General features: G+C 37.5%; 2 protein-coding genes across 2 annotated transcripts in view; one reads left to right on the top strand and one right to left on the bottom strand.

Moving 5' to 3' along the window:
- Positions 1 to 311: 311 nt before the first annotated feature.
- LOC131436265 (nucleoporin Nup188) lies at positions 312 to 6,607 on the bottom strand. The gene is made up of 7 exons (XM_058604890.1): positions 6,463 to 6,607; positions 6,158 to 6,383; positions 4,653 to 6,099; positions 2,129 to 4,590; positions 1,775 to 2,062; positions 1,334 to 1,711; positions 312 to 1,268 (listed from the first exon to the last, which is right to left on the bottom strand). Exons 1-7 carry the CDS (start codon positions 6,486 to 6,488, stop codon positions 345 to 347), a joined length of 5,751 nt encoding a protein of 1,916 aa, XP_058460873.1. The 5' UTR covers positions 6,489 to 6,607; the 3' UTR covers positions 312 to 344.
- Positions 6,608 to 10,339: 3,732 nt separating this feature from the next.
- LOC131434522 (protein cueball-like) overlaps positions 10,340 to 20,143 on the top strand; it is a 41,556-nt gene continuing 31,752 nt past the window's right edge. The window contains exons 1-3 of the mRNA XM_058601276.1: positions 10,340 to 10,729; positions 11,472 to 11,757; positions 11,866 to 11,947. Coding sequence (XP_058457259.1) covers positions 10,710 to 10,729; positions 11,472 to 11,757; positions 11,866 to 11,947 — 388 coding nt within the window. The 5' untranslated portion in view covers positions 10,340 to 10,709. The remainder of the gene's footprint in view (positions 10,730 to 11,471; positions 11,758 to 11,865; positions 11,948 to 20,143) is intronic.

Below are 20,143 nucleotides of genomic sequence, written 5' to 3' on the forward strand. Positions count from 1 at the left end.
CAGCCCGAGTCACTTGACGGAACTTGTTTTTCCTGAAAGAAGTATGAATCACCCTTCTTAAAGAAACCATCAGCACATGTAACGAAATTGTTCATCGTTTAGCTGGATGTTATTGTTGGAAGGGAGCCTTGCATTCCCGTGGTACACGCGTAAGTTCTTCGGTTTACGAATCCACCCAACCCGTTTTGTTTTCCCTTCAGTAACAACAATAACGTTAAGACTACTCGGTGAATTATTTCGGGGCTACGCTAAGTCTACCCGCATTCCAGCCTCCATTCAGTAAAAAAAAAACTATACGAATAATGCTCAAACTATTTTTATTTCTGAATGACACAAGTTTGAACTTAATTTTCGCTTTGCGAAATAATCATAAACAAGTTGGAAAGCAAATGCAGATAATCCTCTTCGACAATTCGTACATAGGACAAACCCGTGTATTTATTTTCCTCCGGCTCGAAAAATATAGGTTCATCTTCGATAACGGAGTAGGCGAATGTCTTCGCGCCTTCCAGTTCGTCATCGAACATAACTCGCTTAAATGACGATGTGTGTCCTGGTTTGAGAATGCCTCGAGGCACAGGTGTTGAAGACGAAGGTTTGTTAACGTTCAGATCGGAGCGTGATTGAATCACCGTACTAAGAGGTGTGGAAGCGGTTTGCTGCAAGTGTTGCTTCCGTACCACATTGACTCGCATCGATTGGCTTCGGTCAGGTCGTTTCGGTTGAGCTCGAGCGTTAGTTTTCGGCGTACCACTACCAGCTGGATCATTGTCATCCTGGTCGGTACAATCATTATAAATTGGAACGGAACCGTGCTTTTTTCGTGCAAAAATTTCCTTCGAATCTTTATGAATTCGTTTTTTCACGAAATCATGAAAAATCAACAACTCGGTACTGAGCTCCCGCTTGATGAGTTGCTTTTCACGCTGTGATAGATTGGTGTCCTTCAATGCCAGCAAACTTTGCGAAGCCAACAGCGTTAACACAAACTCCAATCCGCTGATGCAAAGTTTGGTATCAAGATGAGTTAGCAGTTCGTTCGAAAGTGCAATAGCGTTTGTTGATGTGAAACTAGATACGGATGTCATGGACAGTGATTTCGAAAAAGGTGTCCTGGATTTGCGATTCGTTCCATGTACCGCCGCTAAAGCCGATTTATTAAGACGCGCCAGTGTAGAATTAGATAGAGACGGTGTGGTGTCGACGCAGTCTGAATCGCTATGCGCAGGTAACTCGTTCAGTGGAGTTTCTTGAAATGAATAGTGTTGCTGGAACAAAACAAATATGATAATTGTTAGTTAATCGAATCATCGAACGGACATTATTCACTTACAACGTTCAATACTTTAGTGAAGAGGCAAATCGATCGCAAAACGGTACCAAAACTAAGCTGTGAATAGCTATCGGAGTTCATTTTAGGTACACCAAACTGAATCTCTATCAAAGGATACCACTGAACGGGCGAAAACGTCACATCACACAGCAGACACAGTAAGGATGGACTAAATTTCAGCAGACATCTAGCACACAATGTAACGATCTCAATCACATTATTCATAGCCGGTACAAGCTCATCCGAAGTATCCACCGCATTTGGATCATCGTGTTCATTGCATAGATCGGCAGATGAAAGTCCTACAGCGAGTCTTTTCAAAATTTTTGGCCGATAAAGCAACGATACGGCATGATCCATTAGCACCTGAACATAGCGCTGTGAAAAAAAATGCGTTCAGTTTAATTTTGCATAAAATATGAAGAGCATCATTCTTCTTACCATCAAATTTATCAAGCTTTGTCCATGTTCCAGTCGCCATTCCTTCTCATAGTTGACCAGCTCGCCCAGTAGTTCGAGCGTTCCCTTGATCAACAGAATAGCATTTCCTTCCAACGATTGTTTCGCCAATAATAACGAATCCATTAAATACTCTTCATGAATCCCCACGAAGAAAACGGCATCCCGAAAGAAAAGATATTTGTGCTGGGACAGAAGCACCCGTACCAGTTCTATTCCTTTTGTGTAAATCGGCCACCAGTCTTGAGTTTTCCATTTGTGATCTGCTACCTATAATGAACAATGAATTCAATTGAAAAAAAAAACGCTTTCTGGCAGTCAATATATTCTGCTCACGTTCGCCATCACGTAGGGTCTCTGCAGGAGCTCCTTAGGAGGCAATAGTTTCAACCACAGATAATCCCCAATATCACAGTGCAGCATTTCACCAGAGCATCGACTTTTGCCTAGCACAACTAATATTTCGAGAATCTCAGCGGTCAGTTTGCGTTTTGAGAATATGTGCAGCATTGTGTTGATTACGCTGAGAAGTCGTTGGAACACTTTGTTCCGGATGAACCAGCACTGCCACCATGTGGCGGGACTTCCATTTTCCTCGAAAACTAGTATGAGCTTCTTCAACAGATTGAGTGCTAGTACCAGAGCGGTCTGTCTATCGGCAATAATAGGCGACGGGGACGATTGAAGGGCTTTCAATTCTATCTTCGTTGCAGTTTCCAAATCGTAGACTTCTTGACAGACGATGTCCACCACAGACCGTGCAACACTGGATATCACTGAGGTGTTGTTGTTGTTGTTGTCTATTAGTTGATCTGCTTGCAGTTCGATTGTTTTGATGGTGATTGCTAGAATGGATTCTTTTGCTCGGAAGTGAATTTCCTTGTAACTAATCGCCAGTGCGTTTAGTAGTTTTGAAACTTTTTGTAGTACTGCTTCATCCTGCTCGGAATTTTCGGTATATTTGTGTTCATAATCTGAGAGAACTACAAGATACAGCTCAGCTAGTATGACAAAGGGACGTAGATCTTCTAAATATTCGGCACGATCGATAAGCACATCGAGGCATTGATTTGCAAGAAATCGTTTGCTACGGTCAGGCAGAAATATACTAGAATCTTTCTTGCGTATCAGTAAAACCATCAGATCTTTGAACGACTGCAACCGACTAAGCCACTCGGGAGTTTCATCATTTATTGCTATGCCACCGATGCCGCTTTCGTCATTTATTTTGCCGCTCATTCTGGGAAGATCTAACACCGAGACAACCCAGCGAGAGAATGTTTCGTAGTCCAGAAACTGATCGTAAACTTTCTTCAGTGTTTCGTCCACTTTCTGGGTGGAGTCAATTTTAAACAGTTCTATTCCGAGAATGTTGAAAAGCTGACTGTAGGCTTTGATATTTTCACCGATGTTACCGAACAAAGGGTTACAGAGTGATTGCCAGAATGTTTTCTTTTCAAGTAGATCCTTGCACAAAATTTGCATGTTATTTTTCCAGAGAGCATGAAACAGTGACATGATTCTCGACAGAAGTGGGCTCGCCAGTTTTTTTGGATCATTAGCGATTGCTTCCAGATACTCTTCCATGTAAGTTGGAATTCCATCGCTGATGTTTCTTGTTTTGCCTGGTTTGACACCCAGGAAAAGCCGTTTCTCGACATCTTCATAGTGAACTTTGAAGAATGCTTCCGTCAGGCCCGGTTGTTTGTGAATGCATGCTTCGACAAATTCGAGAACGGCAATTTTCAAATTATCACTTTCAAGATCATCTCTCAATCGTTGCAGGAAAATAAGACGTATCTGATCGGGTTCCATGTCTAAACATGCTAGCAGGGACATTTGGAATTCGATCGAAAAACGTCTGAGCAACCGACAGGAGAGAATCGGTAGCCGGCGATTGAAAATATTACTCATATAACCCGTCACCACAGGAATTATTCGAAGGGTATCTCTTTGCTTGGGCTGTGTGTAGATTGCTGATTCTAGAGGAGACAATATTTTGCTATCTTCGATTACTGCATGTTTCAGGCGCAAAATTTGCATCAATATCGTCATCGACAGTTGAACAACAATGTTCATACTTTGCTCCGGTGCCATCATCCAACTAGTTTCACTTTCCATCACCTTCTGGAGATAGCCGTTTCCTAAACCTACGAATCTCAGCAACGTCATGCCATTGTCCAAATCCAACAAACTGTAAACGCAAACATTTCGCAGCACCTTTCGGGGATAATCATTCTTCAAAGTATCTGGGCTTAGCTGAAGAATCTCAAAAATGTACTGCAAAATGAAGACAAAAATCTTTTGCCGTTCCGCTTCCTGCTCAAACCGCCACGTATGAGCATGTGGAAAAACCTCGCGCAGCAGAAATATCAATCCCGGTAGCTCCACTCCAAACACATTATTTCTGTTTAGTTTTGTGTAAGTTTTCAAAAAGTTCAAGTACGCCATCAAAATTCGATATTTGCCAGTGGTTTTCTCCTGATTGACCAAATAATATCCAATTAGGCTGGACTCGAAGCCGGTTCCGGTGGCGTAATCTTTAAAATCCAGACTCGTGTTATTTACAGTCGGGAGCATGTTCAAATTAATCACTCTTGCGTAAATTTCCGGTTCGAACAAAGGTACCAGAGCAGCGCACACGTTAAGACATTCGGCCAGCAGCTCAATCGGGGGATTTTGTATCACTTTGAATTTGAGCAGTATGTCAAAGACCATCTCTGTTGGATGAACCATTTCGGAACCAATTTCGTGCGGTTGGTGAATTCGTTTTACGGCGACTGCTAGATAACGGATACCTATAACGAAAGAGCAATCAAAATGGGTTATCTCCTCACTTCACCTATCGCTTTTCGCTTACCTGCAGTAATTCGTTGAATTCGTTCATCGTTCAATTGGGTATAAGCGAGAGCGTCAGACAAAAGTTCATTTATTTCGTGATGAAGGGCATTGAAAAAGTTGAAACTAGTTCTAAAATGTACCAACGTGTGTGGCCGTTTATCGATGACGACCGCCGCGGTGCCTCGGGCAATTTTGAAACCAATCTTTCGAAACGGCTCGTAGTCATGCATTAGAACAAACTCATCTTCATTGGACGGTGACGGACGCAACTCGTAGCGATCGGGATTGAATATCTCACTGTAGACGGGTAGATTTTCGAGTATTTCATGGATGTACTTGTTTTGAGCTATCCCTGCCGACGCTAGAGCGTGTGCAATCATCGAGAGCGGCACAAAATCTACAGGAAAATTTTCCAGTGCAGTGTCCAAGAGAGATCGAATTGGTGTATCTTCGTTTTTGCACAGTTCCGTTGCAATCGATGGACTGTGGAGTAGTTCACTAAACAGTTCGAAAATTTTCGAGTGTTGAGACATAGATCCATCCGAATCGAACAGTTTACACATAAATCCAAGATGATTGAATACTGCTCTCCGGGTCACCCGACAAACAAGGTTATGATCCTTAAATGTGCAATGTGTCACCAGAGCATACAAGTACTGGAATACGCCCAACTGGATTGCTCTGGAGCCAAATTGACGGTAGCGGCTAGACAAATCGTCATCCTCTGAGCAGCTAGGTAGTCTAAAATTAAACAACATCCATACGAGCAGTAAAGGTCCATGCTCTGGAAATTGATGTAAGGCAACGAATTCATTGTCTAGGGCTTTTACCATCTCAACTATCCACGATGACTCATACGACCGATTTGTCACATCCAAAGCACAGTACACAATAGCTAGCTCGCTGAAAGTTATCCGTTTAACCATATCGCTGTGGTTTTCATTAGCGTTATACAAATATTGTTGTTGCCGTCCGAAGGAGTGGCCTTTAAATAATTTGAATAGTTCGATAAATTCATTCACACTTATTCCATCGATGCTGATAATTAATAAAAGAATGTGAAGAATTTCATTCATTTCTCTCATTTTTCGCTCGGACCACATGACCATTTTTGCTTGATTATTTAGCATATCGCCCGGAATCAATTTTCCTGGCATAGATTCGATTATCAAATGAGCCAGTTGCTTGATGTAAGATTTTCTTAAATTCGCAAAACCAATCTTATCCACCACTATTTTGTACTCCTTCGAATAAGGATGGCTACCGGAGTTATAAAATTCGAGTAAGTTTTTGGTAATCTTCAACATTACCATTCGCTCAAGTGTGTAATAGGCCCAAATATCATTTAATAATGTAAGCATTGAGCTCTCGGATGAAATGTAATCCATTAAGGCATTTGCGGGACCACGGTATTCATTGACAAGGTAAAAGCACAGAATATTCCAGGACTGCATCGCATCGATATCCTAGGGAAATATATAACGAGCATTACATTGAATTAAATTGTATCAAATTCTAACTTACCAAATATTGGTAAAGTTTAGTGGCAAATGTAAGCAATTTTTGCTGGTTGCGGTCTTTCATTTTTTTCTGGAATTTTTCCTCCGAGCCTCGGTCACTTCCTGCTTTTTTATAGAGTAAAATCCCATCGGTCAACTCTTTAGAAACATCAGTCAGCTTATCCCGCACAACAGAATTTGGAGTTTCGTAGTGAATTCCAGATATCAATTGCCACAATTTCTTCCACTGGCTGTAATCAGATATGTTATCGAATAAAGGTTATGTAAAGATAAACATGGTGCTTTTCTTCTACTGGATATTTTACTTACATAATATCTCCGTTTAAATCCTCCATTTTTGCAAATTTAATATACTGTACAAAATTTTTCAAAGAAACTATGATCCGAGAAACAAAATAATTCTGAATCTAGCGGCAAAGTTCGACTTCTCTCTTGTTATGTTTTCATCTAGCAGAGATGCCAGATACCAATCAGCGTTGCCAGATACACATACACTGAGATATTAGGACCTACACACTCATTGAACATTATATAAAAAATGAGTGATATGTCACTCAATATCAGAAAACGATTAATTGCCCGCCAAACTACAAAATTAGTTGTTTCTAATAAAGATATAGCTGATTCAAACAAAGTATGCTTATTTTTCATATAAATTAGTCCCTGTTATAGACAGAGTGCACTTCAAATGGCTCTTCAATACAAATTTTAGAGATAGATCGGTTAAATTTTGTAGACTTCATTCCGGTGGATAGAGGAAAATTTTAGGCTATACTTCAATTATAAACGTGATTTATACATTGCTTTCCGAAGCAGGAAATGTTGGTTCCAGGAGCTACGTGTTTATAAATCGGTTCCGAATTTAAGCGTTACGAAAAACAACTACGAGAGGTGTATGTATACACCAGGGGTTCCCAAACTATTTTGGGTCATGGACCCCTTTACTAAAATTAACTTAGGCTGTAGACCCCCATCAACAAATTCAGTGTCTTGCTTTTTTATAGTTATGTAAAATACTTACCAATTTCTGCGGATGGTCAAATAAACACAACTTTTTTTAGCGTAAATATTTCAAATAACAACTTATATCAAACAACAGGGGTCGATTTCTAGACCTCGTCGACCCTCATAGTCAGTTTTCGTTCCCGTCGACCCCCGCAAAAAGGATATCGACCCCAAGGGGTCTATATCGACCACTTTGGGAACCCCTGGTATACACGATTAACTTTCCAAGAGAAGATCAAATTATTTTCACTTGTAATGCAGGTGTTTTTCTCACAGAAGAACCCGCTTGTGATGAATTCTGGCAACCGTCAGAAGGCTGGCTGCATTCCGGCAGCTGTCAACATTGTCCAGGCGAAATTACGTCATTACTTCGCCGCACGTGTCTTGTTTATTTCTCTCTTCCTTCCAATTCTTTGATGCTGATATCTTGACCGAACTGATGATGCACCAGAACATTGAATACTAATTAAATACCCGGGCTTGATTGTGGTATGTGAATAATTCGATTTTTTAGAATTTGATAATGATTTATTAAAAAAAAATCATTTCATTCTTAAAAGCAAACGAAAATATGTGATTGTAACAAACAAAAGCGTTAGTTGAAATAACTAAATTCAAGTTCATTTTTTTCAAGTAATTAGTTTGTAGATTTAAATTTCATTTATTTCAAGTAATTAGTTTGTAGATTGTAGTAGCTACAAATAATGAACTGAAATAAGAGTTCGTTTATTTAAAATTATTTTTTAAAATAGAATTTACTGTGAATTTTCTTGTCAAGCAATTGACAGGAACGCATAAGTAAAATATTTATTATTTTTATCAAAATATTGATTGAAACAAACTAATCAACTAAGAAAAAATAATGATCATGTTTTTTAGTCAAAATTCGTCTGAAACCCAGATTTGCATGCAGTCTGATTTCAACAGTGATTTCAACATAATTCAACCCGAACGGTCATCGGGAAATGTATCCTACGAAAGATCGATAAAACATTCGCGGTAAGTTTGCGCATAGCAACATTGGGAACAGTGATTGAAGTTGTTGAAACGTGAAGGTAATTCCTTTTTATTTTAGAATGCCGACCCTAACAACCGATCTAATGGAGCATAATCAGATTCAACTTCCGCCAGTTGAACCATACGAATCCCAGCAAAATAATCAATCGGATGAGGACATTCTGTTCGTATGTGCAGAGTTTGCAATGGAGAAATACAAATACATTTATAATTTTTGTTTTGTTTTTATAACTCTGTTATTTTAAATGTTTGATCTTTTTGAATCAAATGCAGATACACTCAGAAAAATATTATGGTAACAGTTACTATATAGAGGGCCAACCTGACCATGCGAGTATAGTGGTTTTCAGCCGACTATTAAATCAGATGATTTCAACAATAGTCAAGTTCATGTTTACTATAAATGGTATCGGCTCTAGAATAGTAATATTGAACAGTATATTGCATGAATAACTAATACGATTGAGATGGTTAGGCTAACCATGACCGAATCTTTATTTACATTGTGGTTTTCGCTATAACCAGAGCCATGGTATTTTTGACATTTCACTTCTAGTTATTTCGAAACTGAAGGCAGTGGTTGATTCAACAATGCTGAAGATCAGCAAAACATGAGCTAATGTTAAAAAGTTTTATGAATTTGAAGTCTAGAACAAGAACAACAAAATAGTTTCATTGAATTCTATTTTATTTTTGCAATTATTACAATTTTATTATGATGATGTGCCTGGTGAAATATTGATTATCAACGTAGACACGGAGCAGCATTGCTTGGTTGCAACTGTTGATCCCAGGCTCTGTTCGGTGAAGTTTTTCCTGAAGAAGAAATGGAAGAAATTAATAGCCAAGTCCAGAAACAAACCTCAATACCCACCTGCCGTATATTGTTATTTTTTCCGTCGGATTCGAGCGATTTGAATCCGGGAATCGGATGCTGTTCATCGTTTTTAATCAATCGCTTGATGTTGTTTCTACAGCGACCGATAAAGAATAATAAGAATTATACAGGACGTCGATTTCACTAGAAAACAGCCATTGCCGGGAAAATTGTTGAAAAATTTAATTTCAACGACGGAAACTAGTAAGGCTACAAAATTTACTCACCTGCAAGACCTTCCAAATTGCACAATATAAGTCACAATATACATTTTTTCAAATCATTTACTGATGTGTTACGAAATTGTCTGCTGTATTGTAACTTTATGTGACAATAACAAAGTATATCCGTTTATTGACAATTTGTATAGTCAGCACAAATGAAAAACATAGTCGGTTAAAAAACACTATACGATAATGTGCTTACTACATAAATTCTGTTGATATGGACTACATGAATAGTGTTTTCAAACTTCATAATTTCATTTAAACCATGTTTCTATTTATGGTAACATTATTATACTGTGTACATATTTACATGGTAGCGATAACTATTCAGCTCCTCATATATATCAAGGCTCGAGAGCAATTTCACCTTACTAGAAATTGTGAGTTTAACTATTTGTTCTTATATTTGAGATGACTACCATTGTCAGGATGACCATGCCAGAAAAGTCATAAATACAAATAGTTAAGTCAAGTCGTAGTCTTTGTTGTCTAGTAATTTATACAATACAGATGGTGAATAGTCATATATCATGATTATTGCTACTATTTAAGCGTATAGTTGAAATGACAATGGAAAACAGGCTACGGTTACTATGGTATTTTGCTCAGTGTAGCTTTCGTATTATCAGACCCTGTCAGCTTGGAGCGATCTCGATCTTCAGTTCAGCAACGCCATCGCACGGCGTCTCATTCAACTTGTCATGTCAATTGTATGGGTGCACAGCCCTGCTATTTTGGCGCGCACGAATTTGACATTTCTCTCCTCTACTTCTATGTATGAGATTCGATGCGGACTCACCTGAGGGCGACATGCTCGCAAAAAAGGATGTTGCCAATGATTTGTTCGGGAAATGTGAGAGCTGGATATCTTGTTAATATGATGTCTTTGGTATTATCACAAGCGCACTATAATTTTAACTAGAACATGCTCTTAATTTACCAGAACAGTGTTCTATGAGTAAAGAAAATGATTACTCAATTAGGCTATTAAAAATTAGGCGTGTGATTAGTTTTAGTACATTTCAGTTTGTGCTAAAACATCTAAACAAAATGTAACATTATTGTCAAACTTTTCCCTGATGATGCATTTAGTTTGAACTGTGCCAGTCGAAAATTTTTTTTAATAATGATTTGAAGAATATGGACAGAATTCCATTCAGAAAATATTTTCAGTAATCATTTTTATCATGTGAAATATGAATGTGCAATATGAAGTAATGTTTAGAGTAACTGTTAGTATGCCAAGTAAACATTTTCTATGCTTCCTAAACAAAACAAAGGAACAGTGAATACATTCAAGGTTGTTCTTTTGGAAGCATTATACGTTCTTGATTGTACTGAAGATATCGTAAACCCAATTGTGGGGTGAAGTGGTGGATGAATTTCGTTCGTTTAATGTCCATTCCTGGTGATTTTGGGGCATATCACTAATGGCTCAATCATTCAGTTGGTAAGAACTCAAGGGGTAACGTTTGTGGTTGTTGAATCTGCTGTACACATTGCGATAAAGATGTATGTGGCGAGGAATTTGGACAGTAACGAACCAATCTAAAGCGTATTTTGTCATCAACTCAATTGTAGTCCAGTGAAGTTTTCCGTTTCATTATAACTATAATAAATGCCAATTGATTCGAACACTCGGGAGCAAGTTGATGTCAAGTATACAATCCATGCAGTGTATACACAGCAAAAATAAAAAAAACTTTGTTAGCATTTTTATTTGAATGTAACAGTTATTAGCTGTGAGCTAGTATATAGTTTTACTCAGTCGAAAATAGCACAAAGTTATGTTTGCTGTAGGTTGAAAATATTGATATTTTTTTTACTGTGCTTTTATTGTTATATTCTCTTCCGTTTATTCGCCTGTGTTTATTATATCTGAAGCAACCACCAGTATGTCGTATCAATCTGCTTGCGTGAGTTTTCGATTGTTAGAAATAGTGTTTGTCAGCCGTTGTTTAGTGCTGTGATATGCTACATGAATTTGTTCGGAGACACTAAAACAACAAAATGTAGTACGCTTTAGATTGCAATCGTTTTATGCAAACCCCTCAAATGGCGATCAATTATCCATAATAATTAAATCAATTCCTATCGATCCAGTATGCGATTGTGAGTGGTTTTCTTTTCAATTTTTAAGCCATGCGGATCAGATTGTTTAATAAGCGAAACTCTCTGTCGTTCTCTGTCAGGTACCACCACAACCACCTTGGAACGACGAAACCGGACGACCAATTGAAAACGAAGTCCGTACCGCTGTGTTCCGTCAATGACGTTCAGTTGCGTTTTTTGTGTCCTGATGATTTGGAGGAAGTGCGAACGCTATGCCAGGATTGGTTTCCTATCGATTACCCGCTATCCTGGTATGAGGATATCACGTCTAGCACCCGTTTCTTCGCGCTCGCCGCGGTTTATAACTACACGATCATTGGTTTGATTGTGTCGGAGATTAAACCCTTCTCTAAACTTAACAAAGAGGTATGAAAACGGTGTTTCTTTTTCTCAAATTTATCGACGTTTTCGATTACCAGTGAATTTAGGAAGAGTGTGTCGAATACTTATATTCCGTATTTTGTTTTTCTTCAGGACCGAGGTATTCTCTCAGAATCGATGGGTAGAGAGGCTGAAATAGGTTACATTCTGTCTCTTGGTGTTCACCGAAAATACCGTCAGAATGGGATCGGGTCGCTGTTGCTGGATTCTCTGATCAACCACCTGACAACTGCCGAACGTCATAATGTGAAAGCAATTTTTTTGCACGTGCTAACCACGAACCAAACCGCCATACTGTTCTACGAGCGAAGGGGGTAAGTTCGATAAATTTTGCGGGCACACTGCAATTTTTATTTATATGACCAACTACAGGTTCATACTCCATTCGTTCCTGCCTTACTACTACTCGATTCGGGGAAAATGTAAAGACGGATTCACCTACGTGTCCTACATCAATGGGGGACATTCACCGTGGACGTTATAATATCCTTTTCTAAAACAAATGCTAACTCATCAGCATCACGTATCATAATTTTCGAGAGTTTGGTAGCTTTATGCATGTGTTTCTTTATGTTACGGTTATTGTTTATTTCTGCATATATATGCGTTTTTATTTTTTTTTCTATTAAAACAAGTGTTCCTTAACTGTTAACCCTACGCATATTGGTGTGCTGCTATTGGCATGTTATGAGTGCTGCGTTCGGGTGTTCCGCATGTTCATTTTACTTATTTAATAGCTTGTTATCAAAGTAGTCACACCTTGCATTAAATTGAAATCAAACGAAAACACGAATGAAGCATGCTGCATGACACTTTTATGTGTGGTATGTATTTTTTAATTGTTAGTAAACATTATACCATATCATTATACTTTGTCACTGCCTATATAATAGCATCATGTTTGTAATAGTTAAAATTTTTTTTAATTGCTCGCACGCCTTTCTGAAACAATAATGATAATCATCCATACTATAGTTAATGTTTATGTTTTAAAGTATTGAAAATTATCGCAACGGATTTTTAGAAACCTCCAAGATTCTACTACTTATAATAGAAAAACAACCCTTGTTAAAAAGGAGTGTTTAGTGCTACATGAATCAATTTTAGCAGGAATGAAAGGGGAAGGTAAAAAGGACATGGGAAGGACTTGGCTTGTAGATTGGGTGGTAAAAACGTACAAAACAAAAAAATCATATCATTCTAGAAAAGATGCTGAGCAATTTGCAGGTGGAAAATTCTACATTTAATTGAACATACAGCATCCAATAGGATGTAGAGATTTTGCAAAAGCAACACCATTAAGCGACCCGGAAGGAAGCTGAACGATTCACAATATTTATGAGCAGCAATATAATCGGCACCCTGTGAAGGATACCAAACAATCTGCTAAAACCTTTTAGGGTAAATACAGCAAAAATTCATTGGCTCCTGGAGGAATGACAAACCCATCTGACTATAGTTCAGTAGCGCATAAAGATATTTGGCATACACACCATTTGGCATAACGGTCATTATGCATACGGTCATTTGGCATAAAGGTCATTTGGTGTAATGATATTTGGCACAGTCGATGGAACAACATTGTTGGGCGGCATGTAGGAGTTTATAGACTCGGTAATGAAATGCGAAGCGAGGAAAAATATACTCATGGGCAAGTCGTGTTCTTCTAGTAAAAGGCGAAGAACTTTGAACCAGAATAATGACGCCAATATAATGAAAATAGCACATAGTATTAGAAGTACTCTGAAGAAAACTACTTGAAGCAATAGCAGCATTGTTGGGGTCAAAATCAAAATAATTCCGATGACTGTTTCGTTATTTATATGTTAAATATTATTTTCTTTTGTTTTGTTACGACTTTTCGTTCATTCGCTATCGGAAGCGGCGGCCCCTCGCAAACAAACCTGTAATCAACCCGTATGCCAAATGACCGTATGCCTAATGACCTTTATGCCAAATGGTGTGTATGCCAAATATCTTTATGCCAAATGACCTTTATGCCAGTTGACCGTATGCCTAATGACCGTCGGCGAAATGACATGTAACCGCACATTCATTTCCTTTAATATCAGAATAACCGGGTAGAAGAAAGCAACTTGTTCATGTTCTAGATTTGACATGCGATCACAAGATTTGTCCGTGAATCTTTCGAAGTGAGTGCCTTTAAAACCCGACTGACTATCGGAACAAAAAAGAGCTCTCTCACCACGGATTATCTTCTGAAGTGTCGATTGTACACCACAAAGATTTGCAAAGGTTTCTCCGTGGAACTGCGAGTATTTTATAATAACACTGGTAGATGATTTAACTCAATTGATGTTTCCAAAACATATCTGATGCAATCGCACGGATGGTAAATGTGAAAGTCATTCAGCGCTTACATACCGACATAGAAGATGAAGCACCCTGTAGAAAGGTATTAGAATTGTTGCAAAAATCGATTTTAGAACGAAGCCTCGGAGACCCATAGTGTTATATACCAATCGACTCAGTTCGACGAGATCGGAAAATGTCTGTGCGTTTGAATTTTTTTACCGCGCAATTTTCTCAGAGATGACTGAACCGATTTAAACAAGCTTACGCTCGTTTGAAGGCTACTGTTGAGCCACTGATAAAATTCTAAGATCAAATGGTTGTCATTTCCGGTTCCGGAGAAGAATATAGACTCGTTTGAAAGATACTATTAGGTTATTTCATAAGTTCAACATACTAATGGCCGAGGATACGATCTTATGAATGTTTTAATTAGACTATTTAAATGGTAAGAGAAAGGCATGATCACACCACTAGTTGGATTAAAAAAGGTGTTTTTTTGCGTCGCGTTGTTTTGTACCACAGAAAACAGATATCTAGGCTTACAGGCAAGTATATCTGTTATTATACACACTTAGAAAAATTTACATCATTATAGAGCTTGAGCTTGAGCTTGAGCGACCACCCCTGGTTGCTACTCCGTTACTGATCGGGATTAGCTGAAATTGTACAGGGAGTTTCTAGATGATCTGTCCTGGGACTGGTAAATCATCCTTCAATGTACATCTTCTGGTAATCCCAGAATTCATTGATCAGTACCAGCGCCATCCAGGCCCGAACGTAGATCGTCTAAGGAATGGGAAGGGATGTTAGTCCAACACTTGTTGTTATTAGAAGCCGTATATACTACTGCGCACTCCACAAGTGTCACGGGAGAAGGATATTTGTTAGTAAAAATGTCAGTATTGGTATTATTCGCGCGCGACTCAGTATGTTCCGGTTTCAAGATGCTCGGATGCACCACTAAACTCATTGACTTCCCGAGTGAACGTTTCAACAATATCCTATATTGAAGTCCCGGCAAGTTTTGATTCACAGCTCTTGTTCGAGGAAACTGAAGAAAAATTTGCAATACTATCGCGTGAAGAATAAAAACTTATCTATTTTTTATAAATGAAATTACGTGATACAAAATCGAGTGAATAGGATTTAGACAAAATAGCTGATTCATTGCATTGACATATTCCAAACAGTTGTTATAAAATCATTTTAAATCACCAAATAAAGATCAACAGATTTCACGCGCGTCTTTATTTATTATTTATTAATCTTTATTATTTCCGCTTTATTATTTTAATTACTTATTAAAATTATTAATTGGTTATATTGGTTGATCTGGGCAGCCGACTACCGAGAAAAATATTAATTTATTGTTTGAAATATTAATATCAAGTGTTTTTTACTACGTGTTCAATATATCGATATATGTTATCTCTATTATTAATTTTGTAATATCAACGGATTTGCGCATTAGTTGGTTTTTATCATTCAATTTACAATCCTGAAAGACAATCAATAACATGAAAGAAGAAAACATTCCAAATAAAACTTTTCTCCGAAGCTAGACGGAAGTTGATAGGTTGAATGAAGAGATAATTTAGTAAAATAGAATAATCAGAAGTGAATTATTTCAATCAGTTAGATATTGAAAATATCTAATAACTGAAAGGAAAAAGAAACTCCTGCAATTGTCGCCTTTTACGACATGGAAGCAGGAACCCAGTGGATCTATTCTTGGTTAATTTTTTTTCCGCCGGATTCCACACGGCATCTAGGCTGGTACTGTCCGGAGAGAGCTAATAGGTACTATCAATCTACTAGTGGACCCCAGCCCCTATTTAGAAAAATTTACATCGTTATAGATGCACATAAAAGAAACGTTTACATTTCAAACCATGTAAAGATAAGTCATATCATCAACCTCACGGTTGATTTAGCTGAACCTCATCGGTATAGACACAAAAATGTTATTAGATGTAATATTGTGTCATTACCGAAGAAATTACGGCATGCTTGAATTTACTTCAAGCGTAAATTTATTTTTTTCTAAGAATGTAAATAAACATGTATTAACACACAGTGGCGTCTCGTCCTCATGTGCACCTCTTGCACCATCTCGTCATGTGCAACCCTTGCACCATCTCTCTCACACTTTTTAATCCATGCTTTATTCAAACCATTGTCGTTTTGAAATATCTTTCAAAACGGTTTTGAAACCTGTCCTTCATAATTGTCCTGAAGTTTCCTATTCGCTGATGAGTTTGGCAAATTTGTCTTCTTCGGCAAAAAAAAAAACGTTAGCTTCGTAACATTCCATCACTGGTTTCATGTAATGGCACGATACCAGATCCACCCAAAACAAGGTGTCATTTTTGTTTGACTGGATGAAGGGCAGGTCATTATCTGTGGATTGTCGAGTTTACCGCATCCACAGAACCCCTGCCACACAAAGTAGTTCTTGGAAAATTTGTTGACCTTCTTCTTCCGGAATATTTAGTTTCGGCTGCACCAGCCACTTGTGATCCTTACTTTGAAAGTGTCTGAAATAAACATAGTTTATTACCATTTTTCCGAGTTAGTTAGTCGGCTTACACTTAAATTCAAATTTTAGTTTGAACTACGGTATTTGTTACTTCTATTGATTTGCTTATAAAGTATACAATTCATGTCGGAAATGTACCAACCATTAGAACAGGGTTTCTCCGAAGAAAACTAATTCTGTTGTCAACAACTCAATATTCTCAACTATTACTGAAACATACAACAATCAAAGAAAATAAAATTTGGAGGTTATAGTGTACCAAAAATAGAACGATTTATTTTCAGTTCGGTTTTGCATGATTCATCCATTTGTTTCCTTAACGCTGCTATGATCAAATTTGCTTGCTCGCTTGCATTTGTTTGTTTAATTGGTTTTGTTGTGCAGATGTTTATCCCTAGGTACATAGGAAATACAAAAACTACAAAACATACGTGTCTCAGCAATGAACCTTAACCTTCGGATATACTGATCATTTGAAATACTGGTGCTCTCTGGTAGTCACTGCTGGTGGTCTGTTCTCATGGATCAGTGGTAATCTCAGGAGTGCGCTTCGTTGGGTTTGTTATCGCACGATATCTAGGTTTTCACTCACACAGGACAACTAATGACTTATGGAGGAGCGTTAATTATGATATTCCTAGTGCTGTGGATTGCTTTTACTTCAATGAGTTCGGTGATAATCGTAGTTCAATTTATTGGAAGCACAAGCGGCTAAAAAAAATATCGTTTGTTTTTAGTTGACTCAGCCATTAGTTGCTTTACCAGTAGGGTCATTAGATGTATATAGATAGTAAGTGTAATTGTTGATTATAAATATTTATTCCAATCACTCGCATTGATTGAAACGTTTTAACATTAAGAACATAGAGCGCCAGTCCAGTTTTATTTCAAGAATCATCTAACGGATTGTTTTTATTTTCAATATTGTAATATTAAACCAAATGTGAATAATAATAACTGTTCTCGAACATTCTAGCTAAAAGATCAAGAGACATTTGATTGCATATCAACTATTATCAGGTTCCTTTTTATACATTGATCACTGCAACTTGCGTTGAGTAAAAGCCGCATTTCACGTTTTCAACTATTGTACCAAACTACCTTACGATGCAAACGAATTGTATCAAATTTTACAGTGTTTTAGGTACAAAGCGACACAAGTTTTTTTTTTACGACAATAATTATATTAACCCGGCTTACAGGAGTCGTTTATTATTTGTATCAGTCATTAGACGCAATCGTATTACTAGATCTAAGCTCACAGTGTCTTGCAATCGAAAGACCCAGATAAAAATGACAAACACGTAATTGTAATTAATATAACACGGAAAGGATTATTTATTAACAGATACGAACATTGATATAGCTCTTGAGAAGAGAACAGAGTATAGCTATGCCAAATATATTACGATGTAATGATAAAACTGATTTATCGAATCTTGTTATATGTCTAGTGATTTATCACAACGTTTTAAGGTAAATAGTATTTTTGTTGCAGCAGAATTCTGAAAAATACTTCCAGCGATAATCATTATTATCGCTTTTGACGTGTAATATATGATGTCGTAAGTATTGCGCTTCATTCGTATAGTGATGCACATTGACGTTATGAAATGGCTTATGAACATGACAAAAACGATAATTCGACGTCAACATTTCAAAAGGGCCTAAAAATAATTGACATATTCTCTTTGTTTACTTTCTCTTTCGATTATATCTGCGTTATTATACAAACGTTCGTTCCATATTTGGTACTGTTGGAAACATGGTGATATTGTCTTTCATTATACACGAATACTTTGTAGGTACAAGTGAAAATTAAGGAGATATTCACAAAAGAGAAAGTAAACAAAAAGAAACTCTCATTGGTTTATGTGCCCTTATGAAATGTTGACATCGAATTGTTAGTTGCGTTTTTCAGTCAACTGCAGCGACTATACAGAAAAATATAATCGGTATATATATCTCCAAATGCCCGGAATGTCAAAATGCTCGAATGCTTGTTGTAAAATGCAAGTAATGGTTTAAACAACTCAGGTAAAATGATTTAATGTGAGAAATGAAGAACGTGGAAGACCATGAAACAAGTTTGAAGTCAACAATGTTGAAAGTTGCACAACAAACAATTTCTAACCTATGGCAAAAGTGAGAAAAATGGGTTCCAAATGAATTCAATGAACGACAGTTGGAAAAACACTTTATTTTAAGAATCTTAAATGAAAAAATCAAGGGTTAATCAGTGTTGGTGATAGCCGAAAATTTGACAGAAGCTGCTATATTACTATCTATATTGTATACAACATTTTCAATCCGGTAGAAGATGCTACAAGAACTCGAGTCTCTCAATGCATGAACCGTGAGAGAATTTTGCTACATTTCTTCGCTCCACTTCATACTCACGTAGTTCACGCCCTTAAAAAAATTACAGTCTGATAATGATCGTTGCTGTGTGGAATTTCCCATGAGAGAATCGCAAGTTGACAATTATCGCAGAAAATCGAATCGATGATTCAACTTGATTCTCATACTAGGTTGCAATATTTCAAAACCCTTGTGAGGAGCATTCACAGATATTTTCATAGACTTATACAAAGGTTATATACACATAGTTAGAATAAGCGGCAATAGTAAAATGATTCTATCGCAATTATCAACTGCCTGTATAGAATCGGATCGCGAAACGAGAATAAGCGACCGTTTGTTGGTTCAGAGAGAATCCCCACAGCAGCGTGCTAACCTTTGATTCTCAGAAATGTCATCGAGAGAAATTCGCTCTCGCACTGGTGTCGATTCTATGTTAAATGAACTGATGCCGGGTTTTTGTTGTTGCGATGATATTCGTCTCTCTTTGATGGCACTGATTCAATCGTGTGAAGAGTTGCCAGTGAGCGTTCTTTGATACGATAAAAGCCATCCTTGGGTTTAATCCAGGACAACTATCGAAATCGACTGCAAGACTAGATCGTTTCGGCAAGAAGGCGATGTTCTGAGTTTGGTGAAATCAGAAAGGTGTGATGTATCTTGAGCTTTAAAAACCGCGCTTTGGCTGACTAGTACTTCGATTGCTACGAAGAAATCGAAAATTGGGTGTATGATTGGTTTGCTTCAAAACACGAAAATTTCTATTGATGTGGTATCAATAAATTGTCAAAAAAAGGTGGTCAAGATGAGTAGAAAACAATGATCAATTAAACCAGTATGATCAATACTTTGAATATTTTTTTTTATTTTCCTATTTAAAATTAGTGTCATTTTAACAAAAAAAACTGGTATATTCATAGTTTAAACATATTTATGTTTCCTTCTCGATTAGTCAGTGCGTAGCAGCACAAATTGAAATACTTGTGCAGCGTAGCTATAATTTAATGGTAACATTCAGTTGCCGTTTCGTATCGGTGATGTCACATTAGTGAACGTGTGAACTGTGCTTATTTCGGTACCAACATGTGATTTGGGCATATCGTCCGATTGGCCCTTACGAAGGTAACAAAATATAATGCTCAATGGTCGGCTCTT

Source organism: Malaya genurostris, chromosome 3, assembly GCF_030247185.1.
Source record: "Malaya genurostris strain Urasoe2022 chromosome 3, Malgen_1.1, whole genome shotgun sequence".
Classification (NCBI taxonomy): domain Eukaryota; kingdom Metazoa; phylum Arthropoda; class Insecta; order Diptera; family Culicidae; genus Malaya; species Malaya genurostris.